The 21271-nt window shown below is 33.4% G+C and overlaps 4 protein-coding genes across 6 annotated transcripts in view; 2 read left to right on the top strand and 2 right to left on the bottom strand.

Annotated features, from left to right (window-relative positions):
* Positions 1-4658, top strand: part of Rph (Rabphilin) — a 34529-nt gene extending 29871 nt beyond the window's left edge. The window contains exons 6-9 of the mRNA XM_089709149.1: positions 1614-1962; positions 2412-2556; positions 2913-3146; positions 4169-4658. Coding sequence (XP_089565275.1) covers positions 1614-1962; positions 2412-2556; positions 2913-3146; positions 4169-4466 — 1026 coding nt within the window. The 3' untranslated portion in view covers positions 4467-4658. The remainder of the gene's footprint in view (positions 1-1613; positions 1963-2411; positions 2557-2912; positions 3147-4168) is intronic.
* A 1288-nt stretch (positions 4659-5946) lies between these two features.
* Dlish (Dachs ligand with SH3s) lies at positions 5947-10426 on the top strand. 2 transcript variants are annotated; one of them, XR_016317321.1, is made up of 8 exons: positions 5947-6146; positions 6574-6767; positions 7032-7219; positions 7597-7763; positions 8200-8298; positions 8719-8870; positions 9357-9593; positions 9764-10426. XR_016317321.1 is itself a non-coding variant. In XM_089708560.1 (7 exons), the coding sequence occupies exons 1-7, from the start codon at positions 6098-6100 to the stop codon at positions 9519-9521; spliced, it is 1014 nt and encodes a 337-aa protein (XP_089564686.1). In that variant the 5' UTR covers positions 5947-6097; the 3' UTR covers positions 9522-10426. The 2 variants fall into 2 exon arrangements, 1 of the variants encoding a protein (XP_089564686.1); XM_089708560.1 differs by having other exon boundaries at positions 9357-10426.
* An 887-nt stretch (positions 10427-11313) lies between these two features.
* On the bottom strand, positions 11314-12910 carry bonsai (28S ribosomal protein S15, mitochondrial). The gene is made up of 5 exons (XM_089708572.1): positions 12615-12910; positions 12358-12491; positions 12141-12214; positions 11942-12063; positions 11314-11661 (listed from the first exon to the last, which is right to left on the bottom strand). The coding sequence occupies exons 1-5, from the start codon at positions 12800-12802 to the stop codon at positions 11358-11360; spliced, it is 822 nt and encodes a 273-aa protein (XP_089564698.1). The 5' UTR covers positions 12803-12910; the 3' UTR covers positions 11314-11357.
* Positions 12911-13559: 649 nt separating this feature from the next.
* Tango5 (Transport and Golgi organization 5) overlaps positions 13560-21271 on the bottom strand; it is a 37097-nt gene continuing 29385 nt past the window's right edge. For both annotated transcript variants that reach the window (XM_089708756.1, XM_089708758.1), the window contains exons 6-9: positions 20910-21110; positions 20353-20577; positions 19505-19803; positions 13560-18494 (exon numbers count right to left, since the gene is read on the bottom strand). In XM_089708756.1, coding sequence (XP_089564882.1) covers positions 19542-19803; positions 20353-20577; positions 20910-21110 — 688 coding nt within the window. In that variant the 3' untranslated portion in view covers positions 13560-18494; positions 19505-19541. The remainder of the gene's footprint in view (positions 18495-19504; positions 19804-20352; positions 20578-20909; positions 21111-21271) is intronic.

Consider the following 21271-nt stretch of genomic DNA (forward strand, 5'->3'; position numbering starts at 1 on the left):
ATGTGGTCAATTTATTAAAGTTCGAGACGTGAAATATGAACTAAAGACATCTCACGTTCTCTGTGAAGCCTATGAAGCATATTTTGACTGTCCTGTACGGAATCAAGATAAGCCATGGGCTCCACATGTTGCTTGTAGTTATTGTAAAAGGTTTTTGGAAGGTAAGGCAAATTACAAATTACAAATTTTAAGGCCATGGGCTGCAGGATGTCATTAAAAGTACATATTTTGCTGCATGCACATTTGGATAAATTTAAAAACAATATGGGAGCCTATTCCGAAGAGCAAGGAGAACGTTTCCATCAGGACATCATGAATTTTGAACAACGCTATCAAGGCCAATACAATGAAAACATGATGGGCGACTATATTTGGGGTTTATTGAGAGAAAGTAGCTATGAACATAAAAGAAAAAGTAAAAGTGTGCACTTTTAAGTTATTTCCCACTTTTCTGTAAGCTAATTTGATAGTAAAACTTAATAAAAATAATAAACAGTTTTATTTCAATAGTTTTATTTTCAATCAAAAATTAAAATCCGAGATTTCTAAAAATTTCGTTCAATCAGTCTTCTAAGCACAAAAGCAAAGTTTTTCATGCCATATATTTTTTTTCCGTCTAATTACGACCTAAACTACCAAATTTAATGCTTTGCGATCAAAGTCAAATTTCATGGTGACCCGTTGTAACGCAATAGACATAGTACCTAGACACAACTGTTTTGATACGCTTCTACTATCATAATTACAAATACACTAGTCAACTTAATTTGTCGTTGGAAAAGTAATTTGCGGCGAAAGCAAATTTATTTTGGCAGAAGCATTAAAAACTCGCTAAATATTCAATTTACTTCAAATGAAAGCCTTTGGACCGGATTGGACACTGAAAAGTATTAAGTTTTTTCGTCTCAGTCTAAATAGATTTTCCTTATAACTTTTATTTTATCCTAAGCAACTAGTAACAATCAACAAACAATAAACTACTTGAGACCAAGTTATATTGATTTATCTGCGCTTAATTGAGGGTGGTCTATGAAGTAATACGTGACGTCAATATGTTGTTGAGATGATAAAATTGCTCTCCCGCGCTAGCACATTTTGTATCGTTTATTGGATAATTAATTAACTTATAATCTCTTCCAGTAGACTCCACACACGTCGCTGTTTCTATCCGAAACCATAGGTATAAAGATTGTAGATTAGTGGATGTTTTTGGTAAAATAAAGCTCGAATCGATACCTAATTTTCACGTTTAAACTAATTAACGTTTCCGCTAAGGGACGTATGTAATTTTCAAAGTTTGATTGCTTGGCTTTATAATTTTAATATGATTATAATATGTAAAAGGTTATAAATTATATATGTACGTTGCTTGTAGATCCTGGGTTCTGGGATATATGGCAATTTATGTTAAAATTTTGAAATTATTCGTTCAAAACTTTAAAATAAAAATTGATAATTTTCTCTTTGTCTGGCAATGTATAATTTTTTTTCTTCCGCATCACACTTTTACCCTCAAATTTTTAACAAATTTCCCATCAAAACATTCTCAAAAATAACTAAACAAGCGTAAGTTTGAATTGTACTTGTCCATTAACAATATACTTTTAACACAGGACAGTCACCACGACTGGAGCGAAACTGAGATCCTTACACACGGTGTAAGTGGTCTCAGTCTGCATAGAACAGACAGTATAACCCAAAGATCAATGGGTCTAAAACGCACAGGCAGTAAAGGCAGTGCATACAGTCTCAGAAGTATTAGAAAGGATTCCAAACCCACAAATCAAGTGGAAAAGCCTCCAGTGATTCCAGATGCTGGTTTTGGAACTTTAGAGATAAAATTGGCGTATGATAATGGGACTTCGTCGTTGGCTGTTATGGTATTGCGCGCTAGAGGCCTCATTGGCATGGACATGACAGGCCTGTCTGATCCGTTCTGTAGATTGGAAATTTTGCCAATTGGTAAGGATTTTGTTGTATTTATAACGATAATAACGTTACTTGGTTTTGCTTTGTGTTGCGTAAATTAATGGTGGGTTGTCAAGCAATTCTGTTTAAAACTTTAAAGTATTTATGCTTATGCTGGGTACAAAGGGTTGAGAAAAGCTTGTGAGGGACAATAGGTATATCGTGGGTATAATATCATACAAATAAATCATTATTTTTCATACACATGTTTATTATACATATTTTTAATATTAATTTCATTTATAAATAAATGATTACGAGTATTATTTTTCTGTGAAATTCTCCATTGCGATTTCCAACTCACTCAGTATTTTAAACTCGAAACTGTTTTGTACTATCATAACTTATTATACCTTTCATAGTTTCCCAGAAGGGTCACCTTCCTGCTATAATATTTATCAGCTTAAAATTTCACAACTGCCTCAAGCCATTGCTCTTTCCAGAAGGGACGTATTCAAACAGATTGCGAACAAAAACTGTGCATAAGACAAAACATCCGGAGTTCAACGAAACTCTCCACTTTTTCGGGCTCACTGAGTCGGATTTGGGCACGAAGTCGCTGGAAATCGTCGTTTTTGATGATGACAGGTAATCTTGAACATTTATTACGATTATGTGAGAACATGTCTATGTTTCCTAAAATTCATGTGACAATGTTTGAAATTGATTTTTCCGCGTTTTGTTAATCCTTTATTAATATGCATTAAAGAAAATCAGTCTCATAAAAAATTCTATCGTTTCTCTTTTATAGAGCTTTTGAATTTTCCATCGTATAGTATAGACCTTCAATAGATATCTAGATATTGTGCTATTGTGTTTCCATGTTTTCCTGTTTCCACAAATTTAGTCTAATTTCGTTTCCAATTCTCCTTATTTATTGATCCAGATGAGATCAGGTAACAAACACAGAATTACTTTTATAATATAGATATTTATCTCCCTAGATACGGCTGTGACGAAATGGGTTCAGCAACCGTATCCCTTCGCGAATGTATCAAATCGCCAGCTCAACTCCGTCTAGCCCTTTCTGGAGCTACTAACACTGAACCTACAGGCCCTAGACTCCTCCTAGCGTTGTGCTATAGTACTAAACGAAGGGCTCTAGCTGTGACCGTATGTAGGGCTATGGAACTGCCGCCGCAAGATAGCAATGGGTACTCGGATCCGTTTGTGAAATTGTAAGTATTTTTTTAGGGTTAAATAGTTGGTAGGTTTTAAATAGTAAGAGTGAAAATACTGGACCAGGCCAAGGCCCTGTAGAGATTACTTGCATATAGTAGTATAGTTGTTCGAGTTAAAGTATCTAAGTAGTGACGTCATTAATTGGCTAAGAGTAGGCCATAAAGGTTCCTTGAGGCCTCTAGAATAAAAAAAAATGTTTATTTTGCATAAACATTTATGAACGTTCTAAAATAAAATCTAATAGGTACGACTAATTATTATCGCCAAATTTCATCGTCGTGTAGCGCCATGAATCCTAATAATTTCGCTGTTAAAATTAATAATATAAAGGCCGCTGCATACGTGAGGGGTTTTTATCCGGACGGGACGTGACGGGAAGTTTTGGAAACATCGTTGCATACAAAATGTATCCAAAAACGCATATGTCACAGGAACATCGACGGGCCGGGAACGTGGACGGGAAAAATATCGTCGGCGACGATGTTTAGCACGTCCCCGTCCCGTCCCGCCCCGCGCGTGCCCCGTCCCGCCCGTGATTTCGCTACGTATGCACAGTCGCTCCGTTCGCGCCGGAGAGATAAGTAGTGACGCCTTGATACAATCCAAGTACCTATCGAAAATGGACGACGGAAAACTTATGCCAATGCCACGGTGCGTATGCGTTTGCACCACGTTCCCGTTTTGAACGAGGCAATCACGTGCCCGTCCTGCTCACGTCCCGTCCGAAGTATTTACCCGTCACGTATAAATCCGCCTTAATTGACACAGTTCAAACCTTACATTTTGGTATTGGCTTAAAATTCAAACGGCGACTTTATTATAAATAATACATCACATAGTGGCATCCATATCATTTATTCAGCGCTATTACAGATATAATTCTCACAAACTTGTTACAAACTGATGTTCAATCAGATATAATTTCAAACTTGTTACAAACTAATGTTCAATCAGATATAATTTCAAACTTGTTGCAAACTGAATCGTACCTACTCAAATTACTCGTCGATTTTCACAGACACCTCGACCCGGACCCATACCACAAAAAGCACAAAACATCGATCAAATGGCGAAACTTGAATCCCGTTTGGAACGAAGGTTTCTTCTTCGAGACGCGTTTGACAGAACTTTCGCGCCAAAACTTGACACTGACAGTTTGGGATAAAGACTATGGAAAACCGAACGACTTTCTAGGAAGTCTAGTTTTGGGTTCGAGCAGTAAAGGAAGGCGATTAAAACATTGGATGGATTGTATAAAATTCCCCGACCATAGACACGAACAATGGCATTCTTTGACGGATACACAACACATATAAATGCGTACAGATAATAAAATGAAAATGTACTTTAACTTTAACTTAGATCATTATGTTTATTGGCATTTTAAAAATGTATCAATGCTTTAATTATAAACCAATGTATTATTTATTGGCTATCATTCCTAGTAAATGAATCAAAAAGTCGTTAGATGAACTTGACATTCATAATACGTAATGTATATTATTTTCATACCTACTTATAGATTATTTAATTCTGTAATAATTATTTATCTTTAACGTATTATGTCCTATACTTTTAAATTATAACTTTTTGCTACTCAAATGTTTTCAAGTTTCTTCTGTTCTTAATGTAGGTATTTAATGTAATTATTTTATTTTTATTTTATGGTGGCGTTCTATTTCCAGCCGAAAATTTGAGTATGAATGTGCCAAAATGAATTCCATTTAGTAAGCTTACATATTTTTATACGAAATTATGATTTAATTAATATAAGATATTTATGAAATATAAACTGTGCCAAATAATGTTGGACTATTTTGTTGCTGTTAAATTTATTAAATTTAATGTTCACTGTATGATAAATTTATTAAAGTTAATTTAAGATTGTTTTATTTATTTACCTTTAAAATCTTAAGGTGCATTTATATATGAATTAGTGTTCCCATCGCTTTGACGAAACATTTCCGTATTATATGGTCTCGAGCCTGTTCGCAGATCGTCGCACATTCTAAATAATATGTACGCGAATACGTAAATCTTTTAGAGCGGCCGTACACAGGCAGCTCGAGCAGTTAGGGTCAGCTCACACCGAGACGCGACGCGGCGCGACGCTGCGCGCACTTTTTTCATAGAGCGACTCAGAATATACTTTATTCACTACACGAAAAGATACACATTACATTGTGAGAATTCAGATTACGTTGCACCACGCAGCGCTGCGCCTCGAGGTGCCTCGCGGCGTAGCAATGTGTATCTTTTCGTGTAGTGAATAAAGTATATTCTGAGTCGCTCTATGAAAAATGTGCGCGCAGCGTCGCGCCGCGTCGCGTCTCGGTGTGAGCTGACCCTTAACGGCTGAACGACGTACACGGACTGCTCGAGCGGTCGGTCGTTCACTGCTCGAGCTGTCGCTACAAACCGCGCAGTTGACGGATTGAAGCGGTCGCGACGGCTCGAGCAGTCATGTGTACGGCGGTGAATGAATGTCTATAGGTCAGTCCGTGTACGGCCGCCCTTACACATGCGTTTTCGATTCTTCGTCAATCGTCTCGCTATTATACGCACGAATATGACGTAAATGCACCATATTAAACTTTCATGAAATAAAACATGTCAATGGTTAACGACTGCGTGTATAAAAAATATTGCTGAATATTCAGAAAGATGACGATTATATTAATTTATCATACAACAACGCTCTTTCTTTTTGTTGTCAATTTTGATTTTATAAATTCCTACAGTAAATTTTGAATACTGGCAAGTATTGATTTAGCAAATATTAAATATGGTAACACCAGCCAAAAGTTTCATTTGTGTTTTGTGAACTTTGTGACAGAAACAGCGTGAAAAAAAAGTTGATTTGCACCCGATTTACGATGTTTGTGAATTAAAATATCTAGCTCATCACTCATCTTTTAATAAAGTATGATATAAAAACAAAACAAATATGGCATTCCTTTGTCCAGTGCGAATCAGAAGGGGAAAAAAGAAAAAATGTAAGTAACTTTACGGCACGAGCTTTCTGTGGGAAAACTGCAAGTCAATGACCTCAAACTTTCTATATATTTTATACAAATAAAAAATAGGACCTGTTTCCAAACTAAGTCTGTGTAATAAATCTTTATATAAACATTTATTCATATTATTTACGTCCTTGCAATATGGGCGATTCCAACTATTACAACTTATATTTTCTCTTACAACCCATTAACAACCATTAATTAAAGTTTCTAAATTCGCAAGTTGTAAGTATCTAATAAATTCATTTTTAATGTATTTGATTATATATATTTTCATTGACCTAGTTTAACATCAAGGGTTAAAATGAGAGATAAAGCATTTCACGCATTTTTATTTAATGAATATTATTTAAATAAATATAAAATCTTCTTTTCTTAACTATAACTGTCCTGAATTCTTCAGCCAGCAGTGGCGATTCCGACAAGGATCTATCGCGACCAGGATCTGGGTTAAGCCCTGGCATGGGTCGTATAACAGGATCAGCAAGTATTGAAACACTGGTGCGAGTAGGAATTGAAAAGGAACATGGCCTTAGTCCTGATTCTAAAATGGTAGTCTTGCACGATTTTGCGCCATGTGTTGATGATGAACTTGAGGTTTGTATATTTTTTTTTTATTAGCTTCATGCGTATGTTTGTATGTAACTGACTCATTTAAACTAAATTTTGACCCATTTTAAACGGACAGATTTAATTCTAACTTTGTACCAATCAATCCTGGATAAGTCCAGGATTGGTAACAATACATAATTTCATGTTTTTTTCATAAATTTTAGTGTGTTTTTTGTATTTTTTAAAGAAAAGTAAATCATGAAGAGAGAGAAACCTGTTCATATTTTAACTTTAATCAATTATTTTCAGGTAAAACGAGGTCAGATAGTAAATGTTCTATATCGAGAGAATGACTGGGTGTATGTGATAGTAGCAGAGTCTCGTAGGGAAGGCTTTATACCACACTCATACTGTGCTCCGTGCGAACATCATGATTTGAAGAAAAAGCTGCCAAGAAGTAGATCGCCAACTGACTTAGCTCATAGGGATGTATCACAGTAAGTTAATTCTACTAAGAAAACATCACTTTTAATTATTATTGAAATTTGCTAAACCTAGTGTAAGAGCATATTAATTGTTATAATAATATTGTTTTACACAAATTAGTATAATTCCAAAACAATTGTATGAACTATTCTATTCTTTAAATTAATATTTATCAATGCTATGAATGCATTGTTGCAATTTTTAAATCATTGTAATTGAATGTTCCCTATATTGCCAATGTCCCACTGAATAGAAAGATATGATTTTATTGTAACAATGTTGGAATAATCCAATTAATTAAAAGAAAAATAGACAATAGATAAATTATGTGAACTTAAGTATAAAACTGTATATTTTAAATGCCGAAAAACTATTAAATCTCTTTTAGATTATCACTATCAGATGGAGCAACAAACGATGGTCACTCAGAACTAGGTAGCGAGGGCGATGCATGTCCATTCAGTAAAGACCCCTCCGGAAGATATGTTGTGCTCTACACGTTTACAGCTAGAGACGAGAATGACGTTGATGTTGAGAGGGGCGAGTTTGTTACAGGTGCTTATATATTTATTTTTAAAGTGAAACTTTTATTACATCGTCCAAACTTTTTGGTCTGTGTAGCGCATGTCGCGTGACGGTCGGCTGCCGAGTAGTTATAAAGCAGTGTTCGGAAAGTTTCACTTTTACCGTGGTTTTATAAAACCACACAACATTTTTTTGTGTAAAGTATAAAGTTTATTAAATATTTCATATGATAATACCTCATAATGTGTAGGCGTCAAAAAGCTATATTTTTTTTCATATTATCTACCTAACTGCATTTGTTTCTACTATTCCTATAACTATGATAGAAATAAAGCATTTGATTATAATGTGATCTTTACTACAAAATAAGTAGGATTTTATTTAATTTCTTTTGACTATATCTGCTAGTGTCTATGTATAAAGTTCTGCGTTATATTATGTAATTTATTTTAAATATTATTTTCAGTTTTAAATAGAGAAGATCCAGACTGGTATTGGATTGTGCGAAGTGATGGCCAGGAAGGATTTATTCCATCTGGCTTTGTGTATCCTGCAGTAGTACAAGGTATGAATATCACAACTAGATGTTTTGATCTTATTATTATTATTTCTAGGTTCTAAATCTAAAATCTGTGTAAACTTTTTCGTTAGTATTAATATGTATTCATTGCAAATTATCAAATACTAGCTGTGCCTCGCGGTTTTACCCGCATATCTCCACTCCTGTTGGTCTTAGCGTGATAGCTTTCCTCGATAAATGGCCTATCTAACACCTAAAGAATTATTCAAATCGGATCAGTAGTTCCTGAGATTAGCGTGTTCAAACAAACTCTTCAGCTTTATAATATTAGTATAGATGAAAAATATACAAATTATGTAATATCTGAAACTGTATTAAATTATTAGTTCATTTTAAAACTTATTTGTTAAATAAATAAATCTATTCTTTTTTTTAAATAAATAAATCTATTCACTCAATTTGCAGCGGCGCAACAAGAAAACAACCAAAACATGCATTCACCGCAAGCGAACCCGAACAACACAATGTTGTCAAACAACAACATTAATAACACAACACAACAGGATAATGATGGTCGATACCATGGTACTGAGCTAGTTATGTTGTATGACTATAAGGTTTGTATTTTTTATTTATATTTATTGATTTTTAGTCACATAATTTTTATCTTACCCAGATTTTGTGTTATTGATATATCTAGTGTTATTAAACCTTAGATATTCCGTTCTAATAGGGGAGACAACCCATTACAAACTAGCTATTGAGTTCTGATAAATATGTTTAAAGAATAATAAGCACCATAGATGATATTTGATTTTTAAGTATTGATGTTTTGTAATTTCTTTTCTATTTTCTTTTCTCATTACAAAACGAAATATTCAAATAAAGCTCATTAAAAACGTATATAGAAAAAAAGACGGGTTGCACTCCGGGAGTGAAAACTTGATTATTAACGTTGAGCATGTTTGATATCCGTCTTACGCTTTTTCGATCAGGTCACGTGTCCTGACGCAAGTTTAAGATTTTATACCCATTACAGAAAAAGTGCTCAACGCCGCTAAAGAAGTTTTCACTTCAATAATAAAATTAATAAATATTTCCAGGCACAAGCACCAGACGATTTATCAGTGAAACGAGGTGAGTGGGTATACGCAGACCTCACTCAACAAACGGTAGAGGGCTGGCTGTGGGCCCACGCGCCCAAGTCACGGCGCTCCGGCTTTATCCCCACCGCGTATGCTAGAGCACCACATACTACGTCGCTTTAAGTTTAATAATACATTTATTTAGCCCCAGCATATGATCTGTGAAATCTACACTAATTTTATAAATAACTAGCGGTCCGCCCCGGCTTCGCCCGTGGTACATATTTCGCAATAAAAGGTAGCATATGTTCTTTCTAAAGGTCTAAAGATTATCTGTGCCAAATTTCATCAAAATCGGTCCAGTAGTTTATGCGTGAAAACCTATACATACATACAAACCTTTCCTCTTTATAATATTATTATAGATTTGTTTGCTTGAATGGACTAATCTCAAGAAGTAATAGTCCGTTTTAAAAAAATATTTTAGTGTTATACATCCCATTTTTGAGGCAGGCTTCATGCTAAGACCACAATATAATTATAATTTCGACAAGAAAAGTAGTGATGATTGAACGAAGCAATCTGATGAGCTTTAAGAAAATATCTATTATGCTTTTCATTGTGCATAAAAAAATAACACAAGTTTTATAATTCGTAACGTAATTCATTTAATTTCTCTATGTTTTTCATTAATTAAGAAATATGCCAAGGAATTCTATGTATCAATTTCCTTGTGTTTAGCTTTAAATCCAGATGTTGAAATGGTATAAAAAATGCATCAAAAACGATTCTTGCCATTGATAAATTTTAATACTTTATTTAGAATGTAATCATAGCGTTAAGTGATCTTGTTATATTTTTCTCTTTTAAGACAAACTATCTGCGTAAATCTTAGCTTAATATGATGAAGGCCATATAATTTAAATTGTATTATACATATTTTTAGTCTTCCTTTAGTGTTGTTTTTACCTGTAAGGTTCGTGTTTATAAATTTTGCATTTATGTAATATATTTTCCGTCCAAATTTGACTGCGCTTTATATTTTCTATTTTTATACATAAGGTTTAGTTTTAATAAACGATTTTTTTTATATTTGTCTTTGTTTTATTTTAATTCCCAAATTGTCATTTATTCTATAAAATATACCTACCATGCTTCTATAATGTTTACAAGCATCACTGTAATTATTAATTAATTTATTGTAGTTTTCATTTTACTAGCTGCTCACATCATAATACTACTGGGTGGTCCTAGTGTTATTTATCATAACTGAGAAATATTAACTAAGTACTTATCATATTTTACTGCAAAATGAAACTGCACACAATGTGCGAAATTTTATTAAAATTGATTCAGTAGTTTGTGAGTCTATAAGACAAACAACGTGATACGAAATTTAATAGGATTTCCCACTTAATGGATAAAGTGGAATGTGCGGCGTGTAATTTTTTTGTAAAATTTTGAACAGTCCCTCTATTTGTCTTTTATAAAAGAATGTCCTACACACATATGGGGCATTCACGCGAAGTGGACAGATTTCAGGGTCAGTTTTCGGTTATATTTTAGTATGTTACACCTGTATGTATACGATATACCTATTTTTGAATTTAGAAGCTTATTTTTCAAAATACAGGTCTTTGAAGATGTCAGAAAGCATGTGGTATGCGCGACTTCGAATGTAATTAACAGTTCATGAAAATGAATTTTTAAATAAATTCATGACTACATTAAATAACCTTTTGAACATAATATTTTTAATTTCCGCTTCGTATATCAGATTATCCACCATTACTGGGAATACCTGTACATATTAAATTATTAAGATTTATATGCTTATATCACTATTATGTTACTAATAGAATTACCATTCCTTAGTTTCTTACATTACTACATATAACCATTCCTAACTTTTTTACTTCCAGTTCATAACTAAAATAAAGTTAAGTAAAGTAAATGGGTGCAATAAAACACAAAATAAATGCTAAAAATTCTATATTACACTAAATAACACGATGTAATTTAATCCAACAAAAGATTCTTCTTCTTTTTCCTAGCCTGTTGTTTCTGTTCATCCTTAATCTTCCATTCATCATATTGTGCCTGAACTTTGCTAATATCTTGTTCTGTTACAGTCACTGGTAGCTGTAATTCAATTTGTTCACTTCTAATGAATTTAAGAGCATTTAATTTCTCTTGTAGGAAAGGACCTTGCTGACTTTCAAGTAGATTTCTGTAGTCGGAAAGCTTGCTGTTTCGAATATCATCACAATGCATTTCAGTTAATTTTCTGATTGATTCTTTGCGAGATAACTTATTGAACGATCTGAAAGGAAATAAAATCTTATTTATATATTTAAAGAACTGTGAGGAGTTTCACAATTGTGTATGTGAGCGCCACAATACACATTTATCAGGGCTCATTATGATAGTAATTTTATTATTAAATATTTTCATTGGAACTACTTTAATCATTTTACAGCATCCTTTTGTTTTAACAAATCTTACAATAAAGTATAATATCTTATAATCACATAATTTTAGGAAAAATAAATAAATAAATTATTTTTTACAAGGTTTTGATAATAAAACTAAAATTAACTCACTCAGGATGTCCCTTATATTCAATATTTAGTTTTTCAAGCAGCCATTCAAATTTCTTGTAGTCGTATTGCCTCAAAAATTTCAGTAACTTTTTGCGTTTGTCAATCATTTCTTGAAGTGTTTGCTAAAAAGAGCACTTTCATTATAAAATATGTTTATGATACATATTATTTGTTTGTATAATGTATATCTTATAAATACCTTAACTTTAACATTCCGAGGATGTTCTTCCATAGTCTCTTGTAAACATCTGATGTGACCAGTCATTCTAGCAACTGAAAATTGTTTTATTTAAGTTATTTAAGTACTTACATAAAATTAATTTCTACAACCAATATAATATAATCCTTATTAATTGAATCAATTTTAATTTGTTTTCGGAATTGAGTATATAAAACTAAAAAGATATATTACATACTTCTCGTTTCAGTTGTGAATTCATCATATTTGTGTCTTCTGACCCTATCTATAAGATCTTTCTTCATAAACTCTTTATACTCCTTCCTGCCAAGATGTGCAATGGAAAATATCTTTTTAACAGCTTCCGGAGCACTGAAATTATAATAAGATGTAAAAGATCATAAAGTAAGAAAAAAAAATGAACCTTTGAATGAAATCATAACCTCAAAAAATTAATACTTAAACTTTTACAAAATACTATGAAGTTGGACCTACTCTTTAATTTCTTCGCATACAGCATAATCAATGCCACATGACGATTCTACATTGGTCGGAAGGGCTTCTAAATCCCCAGATTTTTCAGGTTTGTATGATGGTACATACTCTGGTCGTACCCATTTCACATTGACTTGCTGCTTAATTCCTCGCTGTTGAATGACCAATGATGTAAAACGTTTTAACATTGTGCCAATCAGTTATGTTGTTAAATAGAACTTAATTTTATAATTATATTTAAATCAAAATAAGCCTTCAGGTTACGACGAATGAATGTCAAATTGAAGGATTGAAACTTGACATTTGACAGTGACAAATGGTTACCAAAGTCCAGAATGCCTATAGTCACAGATAGAATATGATACCTATTTATTCCATATTTCATTCCATAGAGGGAAAACGGAATATAAATTTATCGTTTCATGTTTACAGTGGTGTAAGCGTAATGGCTCCTTGACGAACGTGTTCGTCATTCGACAAAAAAATACACATCAATACCTACCTATAGAAGATGTGCCGTCAAGAACCACTGCTCACACATTCGTCTTCCATTTGATTACATCCTTATAACTGTTCTGCTGCTATTTATCAACACAAATATATAAACCTCAAAGTGAATGTCAGCTGTTTACATAATATTATGCGTGTTATTTACATGAACTTTGAATGTGTAAAAATCATGAGATCACATGGCTCTTAGACATAGCTACTTTTTTGCTAGCTTCTCGTAATTCACTTAGTATTCCAATCCAAGGATATGAACTCTATCTATCTATCTACTAAAGCAAGTCATTAAAATCGGTGTCAGTGTTCGTTCTCATACTCTTGATCACTCAACATTTCATAAAAATAGCTTGACGAAATTCGGTAGATTGTAATAGGCTGAGGTCGGTTTAGGATAGGAACTGTGATGTTATTATAATATTATAAATAAGAAAAACAACATTTGTAACCACTCCTTTATTGCTTTAGATTATACAGCCACAAACTTACATTACTTAGCCGATTTTGTACTAATGTACCACTCATATTTTAATAAAGAATACATCTACTTCATCGCAATAGAAAATAATTCATATAAATGAAATAGTATGTAAAATAACATTAAATAAAAATAAAACATTCCATAGGTCACCTTTACATGCAGGACCATAAAACAATTTTTAGGTTAACATAAAGCAAATTAAATTTGCCTACAACTAAATATTATCAGTGGCATTAAATATTCAACATAATTTTAAAGAAATACTTTCAATTTAAAATGTGCAAATGAAAATTTTAGACAAATATACATTACGAAATAAACAACTTTCTTAAATAAAGTTACATTGATTGGACGCTCCTTAAAACTAACAAACTGTAAAAATACAATCACAATTTATGTAATATGAATGTGCGATTCTTTGACATACTATAAATACGTGAATCTTATCAATATCGTACCCTACAATTATCAAAGTTGTGTGCAAAAACAATATAAAATCGTGTAGCAATGTTTCGTGGAATGTAGAAACAAAGTAGGTAGGATACGAATATGGTTATAATTTGAAATTAATCTATACTACAGGTCTTGAACACGGCTATTTATGAACAACGTAAAACATATAATATAGTAAGATTATTATAAATAATCTGCGAAGACTAAGCGGAGAGCTATCATCTGCAGAATGCTTAAGTAAAAAGGAATGCTATAACCTTGAAACATTTCATAAAGTAAACTAATACTGGATAAAACTAGATTCTAATAATATTAGAATTTATACTTTCTAATTGATCCAGATTATGAAGCTCAAAATTTGTGAACTCTAAAACTTTTAACATGGTCTCTTTTATAATGGGGCATTAAAGTCTACTCTTATTTAGTGGTTTTTATTGGATTAATATCGTTTAAAAAGATTCTAAAATTTATAGCGCGTAGTTTTCTAATAAAAGAAAATTATTTTGAATCCGTGCTTGAGCTAAGAATAAACCAGTGTTCTATATAGCTTTTTATTTATTTATATTTCCTTTGAATTCTATTACATTATTGATCTGTGTAAAATGTTTTGAAATGTTTGGCACACTATTAGAAACTTGTTGGAAGGTAAATAACTTAAATAAAATATTATTACAACAGATCAGTAGTGTAGTTTAAAATTGCTAACATGCAAAATTCACACCCTTACGCTACTTTAGAATTATTTCCGTTTGACTGTTACATTATGTAATGGTAACATATCAACTAACTACGAAATTCTTACTAGCTATCTAGCCTTATTTTAAATTAGTGTCTTTAATCCGTTATAGCGCTAGTATCGTCCAGGCGCAAGTATTTCATGAAAGTAGAGATCACTTTCATGAAATACTTTCATTCACTTTCATACTCATACCACAGTATTACCATCCTACAGTATGGCGACGAATGTACTTGTGCAGAGAAACGGAGGGGAACTGGCGGGGGGTCGGGCGACGCGGGCCGCTTAATGCAATCACGCTGAGTTTGCATTAACTATCGCGAAAGGACGACGCAGTCGTATTTTTGTGTACTTAATAATTTTATTATACATAGGTACTTACATATTCTATTATGACGCGCAAAAACTGTTCCGTTTACGGATGTAAATCTACATTGAAATTCCAGAAGGAAACAATATTTCAGAAAGATTGTATTAATTGTATCTGTTGAATTAAAATCAAAGCTATGTATATGTTGTCCTCATTATTTTCTAATCAGATTGTACATCCCAATGCGAATGCATTACTTAGTTAAATGGTATAATATACAATTAAGAACATCCAAAAATAAAGTGTCCACGTAAATAATATTTAGCAGTGCAATATCTGTAATTATATATTTATGAACAAATAATTACATCAGATTTAATAATCGCAATTATTTTGAATGTACATATGAATAAATGATTTCATCATAATATTAATAATCAAAATTGTTTTATTTCCCATTTGTTGCAACCCTAGCGTATTTTCGTGTGGCAGCGTAAGTACCTACGCTGGCGGCGGCATCGCGCGACATCAAAGGCGATTCCTTACTGTAGGTAATAATATTGTAATACTGTGCTCATACGCTATTCTATCTATTTGCGTCGCTAATACTAAATACAACTACTATCGGTTTATAATAGATAACTTTAAAAAACAATCACGATATTGTATTGCAATGTATTTCTTTGCACATAAACGTGTGAGTGAGACAGAAATAAATAATCTTACTTCTACGTCCTTGTCTAACAACGTAATACTATACTCGATACAAAATGACGTCATATTCTCATTGTAATGTATTTATGTCGATCTAGCACCAACCAATGATAAATGCGTATTGCATGACGGTCCCGTGTTTCGGAGAAAAATCTTAATATACTGTTTTACGTGTAAAAAGCACATTGAGTACCAAATATTTGTATTTTTTTGGTGTTTTGACACCTATAAGTGTTTAATGTGAAAACATAGGCACCATTCTAGTACATAATGTTGTCTTATTGATTATATTCTGTGCTGTTAAGAATATAGTTATTATTAAGAATCAATAACTTATGATGAGGAGATGAAACTTAAACTCGACACAAGTTCGACTGTTAATCTTTGCATCGTAAAATCCTAAGTACGAAGGTGACTTTTATAAGGGCTGTGAAATATACCTGAGATTTTTTAAATAAAAATGTAAATATTATGAGTCTGTAAATATGTATTTTTTATACTAATACAGCGAATTCTAAATAAATTTATTAATTTCGAAATCACAACAATATGATCAATGTCTTTTAATAAAAGTTCTAGTCCTTATTTCGATAGATGTAAGAATATTCAATTATCCTTACTAAATTTTCTCTCCATTTCTTATCAATTACCGTTTTCATGGATTAGAATTCAAATATTTCAAATGTCTTTACGAGTTAATTCTAGAATAATGTTAAATTTCTATCAATTGGAATTGATATTAATGATAAAGCTATAATTCAATAGCTATTCTCTAACAATAAAACTATATCAAAACCATTGAGTCACTATGTACTACGTACTAGAGAGGACATCACATCGCTACTACACTCTTTGTAACACGAGTTAGAGGCAAACGTCACAAACTCATTTAGTCTGTGCCGGACTGTGCCCCCCGCTTGCCGCGTCAACACGTGTTTTTGCTCTGTTCAAAATGCCTTCGTGTGTGCTGAGATATTGTTATAACAGTTCCTTTTATTTATTTATTTATAACAGTTCCTTACAAACAAAGCCCGAGGAGTGACTTTTCACCAGTAATGTTTTTGTTGCCGTGCGCAATGTTTTTGTTTGGAATAGCCACTCTAGTACGTAGTACATAGTAACTCAATGATCAAAACTGACCATTTTTGCGTACATAGTTTTTTTTTCATAAAATATTTTCTTTAGAACTTTCGAGAAATAATGGACACGATGGATTAACATTATTATATCCATAAATTCGATCCTTCCGCTTCTTAAAACTTAATATAATAAGTTTGTTAGTATCAACTAACTGGGCAAGATATAATTTGTCGTGCAATAGCTGTTTCTTATTGGACAGCTTAATTACGCGCCTTTTAAATAAAATGGAGTTACAATGCATTTCTAATTATTATAAATGAAATCTATACAAGTATATAGATTATTTGATACTAAATTTGAGTGTATATATTAATATATATAGAATCTTCTATATCGTTTATTATATTCTTTTATATATTGTATATTTTTCATTAATTCAAATTCAATTATATTTTATTTTAAAGACACGTAACATACACAATGTCAATGTAAAATAGTTTAGCATATAGCTATCTCTTTCGCACTTGTATAACTCCGATACGTTAGAGCGAGATAGTTCCGTATTTACGCATCACGCATCCTTACCACTAATATATTATACGTTTAAATTTATATTAAAATAAGCTTATCGCTTCTATATTAAAATTTTACTAATTATATTAAACATTCTAAAGAGAAATGTTTTTTTATTTATTAGTTTTTTATCTCGAATAACCATAATTGTGCAACCCTAATAACAAAGACAATGTTTACGAAAATTAATTTAATCAAAACAATAATAATTGTCTTACAAATACAGGGTAACTATTTGGTACGAAAGCAAACATTTCATAAATATATTGACTCAACATCCTCACAGTAACACTATGACTAAGTGGACAGCTTACAACTGTAAATGCTTACGATTTTATAGGAAATATTCTAAACATCTTTATCGCATAGTATAGAGAGAGCAAGTAAGTTATCTTCGAACAAAGGTACATCGCGGGGTTTGTATGTACGCAGAGATCATGTACGCCCCACGTTCATGTACGTACATGAACGTACATTTACGTACGCACGTACGCAAGCTTGTCGCACGCACACAACACCGCTCGGTTCCTTCTCATGGACCGTTATTGTTAGGGCTATTGCTGTGAGCGGTCGGTGTTTGTTTATACAATGATTTAAAACTAGCGGTCCGCCCCGGCTTCGCCCTTGGTACATATCTCGCAATAAAAGGTAGCCTATGTTCTTTCTCAGGGTCTAAAGATTGTCTGTGCCAAATTTCATCAAAATCGGTCTAGTAGTTTATGCGTGAAAACCATACATACATACATACCAACCTTTCCTCTTTATAATATTAGTATAGAAGTATAGATATCAACATGACAAGTGACAACCCTGCGCCTCGGGAGTAGGCCTACTTGTTCTCTTTATACTATGTTTATCGTTTTGTAAGCATGTCCATGTGTTATAAATAGCTTGTATAGTCTATGCTCGGTGTGTCTATGGTCCGAACGCTGGCCATAGATCATAAATCTTGCGTCGCAAGAGTTTTTATGAGCGACAAATAAAACTCGTACTACCGATGCTGACGAATTTTATCCAGTCGCCGCCGCGCTGAAAACAAAATATTAATTGATTAGAACATAAATTTACACTTGTGAAGCATTATAAGCTTTGTAACAGCGTTCACAGTCGCATAGCAAAATATGTGCCTACATAAACCTTAGGCACATCTTTTGTCGCAATATTGTATATAAATAAATGTTATGACATGTCACATTCTTGACTAAAACGATATAATTAATTTAGTATATAACGATTATATTCAAACTAACTCACAAAGGAATTTAATGTAATGAGTAAATAGTAAAATTTTAAATAAATTATTAAATTCGCGAGTGATCGATGAAAGAAGAATGCATAAATCGTTTTTAAAAAGAAAACTATGTACACAGACTTTTCTATAAACAACAACTACATATTTTTTGGAAAGTAAAATTTAATAACAACTACTCTATGAGTTAAATTCAAAATTCCTACGCCAAAAAAATTGGTTGTTTGTAAAGTAGGTTTACGATCGAGATGTTTACGTGATAACGTCTTATTGGTGGCAGCGCTCGAGATGAGACGGGAGATCGGTCCGTCTCTCTCTCATTATGGCGCTGACTCCACGAGCGAGAGAATCGCGACGAGTCCGCCCTTATATCGTCGGATAATCTCCACGAACGAGCGATAATTCCGCCGCGTATCGTCGCGACTCGTAACGGTATCGCCACGTTTCCTTGAAGAGAACTACGAGGCAACGCTGAAATGACGCTGCGTTTGACAGCGCGCCCGCTGCTAGTCGCGGCGGGCTAGCGACGATGTAATGACGTTTCGCACGCTCATTGCCACTCGTCGCATCGCGGCGATAATATCGCCGTGTGGAGACGGTTCCATAGAGAGTGTATAGAAATACGTGGCACGACGATAATATCGCCGCGATTCTCTCGCTCGTGGAGTCAGCGCCTATACCTGCGATCGCGCTCGTGAGGTTTAGGTGTGACACAAGTTTCTGAACATGTCACCCGACTAAAACGATTTTAAAAACGTTATCACGTCAAAAAAATAGCAAAAAATCTCACCGAGACCAACAACCGATTCGCCCGGCGTCCTCATGCCCTATTCCTTCTTCTTGCCCTTTTTCTTGCCGGACCGCTTGCTGTAGTTCTGCGCTAGCGCATTCACTATCGACACTACAAAGTATAGAACCATCGCCAATACGAATTTTTCTAGAATACTCGATAAAACTGAACCGTTGTTTTCTGGCAGAGACGCGTTGTTCTTGTGAAGTTTGGTTTTTTGGTTGCGAAGGAACTCTAGTAAGGGCGCTTCTAGTTTTGGACCAATGTAAGGTATTCTTTCGACCCATTGGAGCACTTGCCTGAAAATTAAATTTTATTTTAATATGATTACTTAATATAGGATATTCAGAACACATAAACTGCAACTGCATTACATATTTTAAGCTTCACTACATAGTATAAAACAAAGTCGCTTTCTCTGTCCCTATGTCCCTTTGTATGCTTAAATCTTTAAAACTACGAAACGGATTTTGATGCGGTTTTTTTAAATAGATAAAGTGATTCAAGAGGAAGGTTTTAGTATATAATTTATTAGGTTTTAGACAAAGCGGGCGAAGCCGCGGGCGGTAAGCTACTTTTAAATAATAAACTAGGTGAGCCTTTAACAAAACCAAGGAAATGGTAAGTTATTATTTTCAGATCCGATTTGACTATAATTTTTTTCGTATAAAATTATGGAGATTTAAATTCAAATAACTTAATAAAAAGTATTCAAATACATAAGTGTTATGATACGTTTAAAGACTTCGAAGTATACGACGAATCTTACTCAGATATGAACGTCAGCAACAAAGCATTTACTCCAAATTTAATCACAATTCAATATATATATATATAAAAAAACTCACCCAACAAGCGTCTCATTAAAAGCGACAATAACGAACATCTTCTGTATGTGCATCTTTATGACCGCTTTGCCCAATAACGTGGCTCCGAAAAACGTCCAAAACGGCACAAGGAAATGGCCACAAGTTAGTCCGGCGAGATCAAAGAGGGGGTTGGGAATGGACGCACACGCTAATATACCGGCGAATCCCACGCGCTGTACTAACTTTTGAACCATTTGTTTTGCTCTGAAAATACAGATATTTTATACACATATTAATTAGAAATTTATGTTAATTACACGAATATATCCCTATTGATCTCGATAAGGTAAATAAACGTGTAAATAGTGATGATTCAAATCAAAACTAATCTGTTTTCCACATTAAACCGTATTCCTAGTTAACTTTTTTTTTAACATTCATTCTTAAATAAAATTATGTACATTAATTTTTACCGTGTTCATTGAAGAAGGAAGGAGAAGAACAAGATATTATGATATATTTCTGCCGAATCTTTTTTCAATAAAACCTCAAACTTTCTTAACAAAAAAAAAACATTTTTATTACTCGCAACTGACCTGCCAGTCCTCGAATCATCATTAGTGTTCAATTCAGCCACACCCCCTCCAGACAATCTCGCAGCTCGAGCCATAAAGTATGGGGGTAGTTCCCCCAGGGCCGTTCCCATACCCCACATCATAGACTCTATGCGAACTTTGGCCATAATGTTCCATATGGTTACAGGCTGCGTAGGGTCCACCGACGCGGGACAGATTATACTGAAAGAATAGTTTCTTTTTGTTCAAGTATAGGTAATATTTCATAAAGTATGGGGGTAGTTCCCCCAGGGCCGTTCCCATACCCCACATCATAGACTCTATGCGAACTTTGGCCATAATGTTCCATATTGTTACAGGCTGCGTAGGGTCCACGGAGGCGG

This window comes from Colias philodice, chromosome 21 (genome assembly GCF_061535455.1).
Source record: "Colias philodice isolate Cphi_HAF_F1 chromosome 21, ilColPhil1 Martin Lab GWU primary, whole genome shotgun sequence".
In the NCBI taxonomy this organism is placed as follows: domain Eukaryota; kingdom Metazoa; phylum Arthropoda; class Insecta; order Lepidoptera; family Pieridae; genus Colias; species Colias philodice.

What these genes read in the sequence shown, in the direction of transcription:
- Dlish (XM_089708560.1), top strand. Translation starts at nt 6,098, where the DNA reads ATGGCATTCCTTTGTCCAGTGCGAATCAGAAGGGGAAAAAAGAAAAAA. An exon ending in GAGGGGCGAGTTTGTTACAG is followed by an intron (nt 7,764 to 8,199) that starts GTGCTTATATAT and finishes TATTATTTTCAG; the next exon opens with TTTTAAATAGAGAAGATCCA. An exon ending in GTATCCTGCAGTAGTACAAG is followed by an intron (nt 8,299 to 8,718) that starts GTATGAATATCA and finishes CTCAATTTGCAG; the next exon opens with CGGCGCAACAAGAAAACAAC.
- bonsai (XM_089708572.1), bottom strand. Translation starts at nt 12,802, where the DNA reads ATGTTAAAACGTTTTACATCATTGGTCATTCAACAGCGAGGAATTAAG. An exon ending in GTATGCGAAGAAATTAAAGA is followed by an intron (nt 12,492 to 12,614) that starts GTAGGTCCAACT and finishes TTATAATTTCAG; the next exon opens with TGCTCCGGAAGCTGTTAAAA. An exon ending in ATTCACAACTGAAACGAGAA is followed by an intron (nt 12,215 to 12,357) that starts GTATGTAATATA and finishes AACAATTTTCAG; the next exon opens with TTGCTAGAATGACTGGTCAC.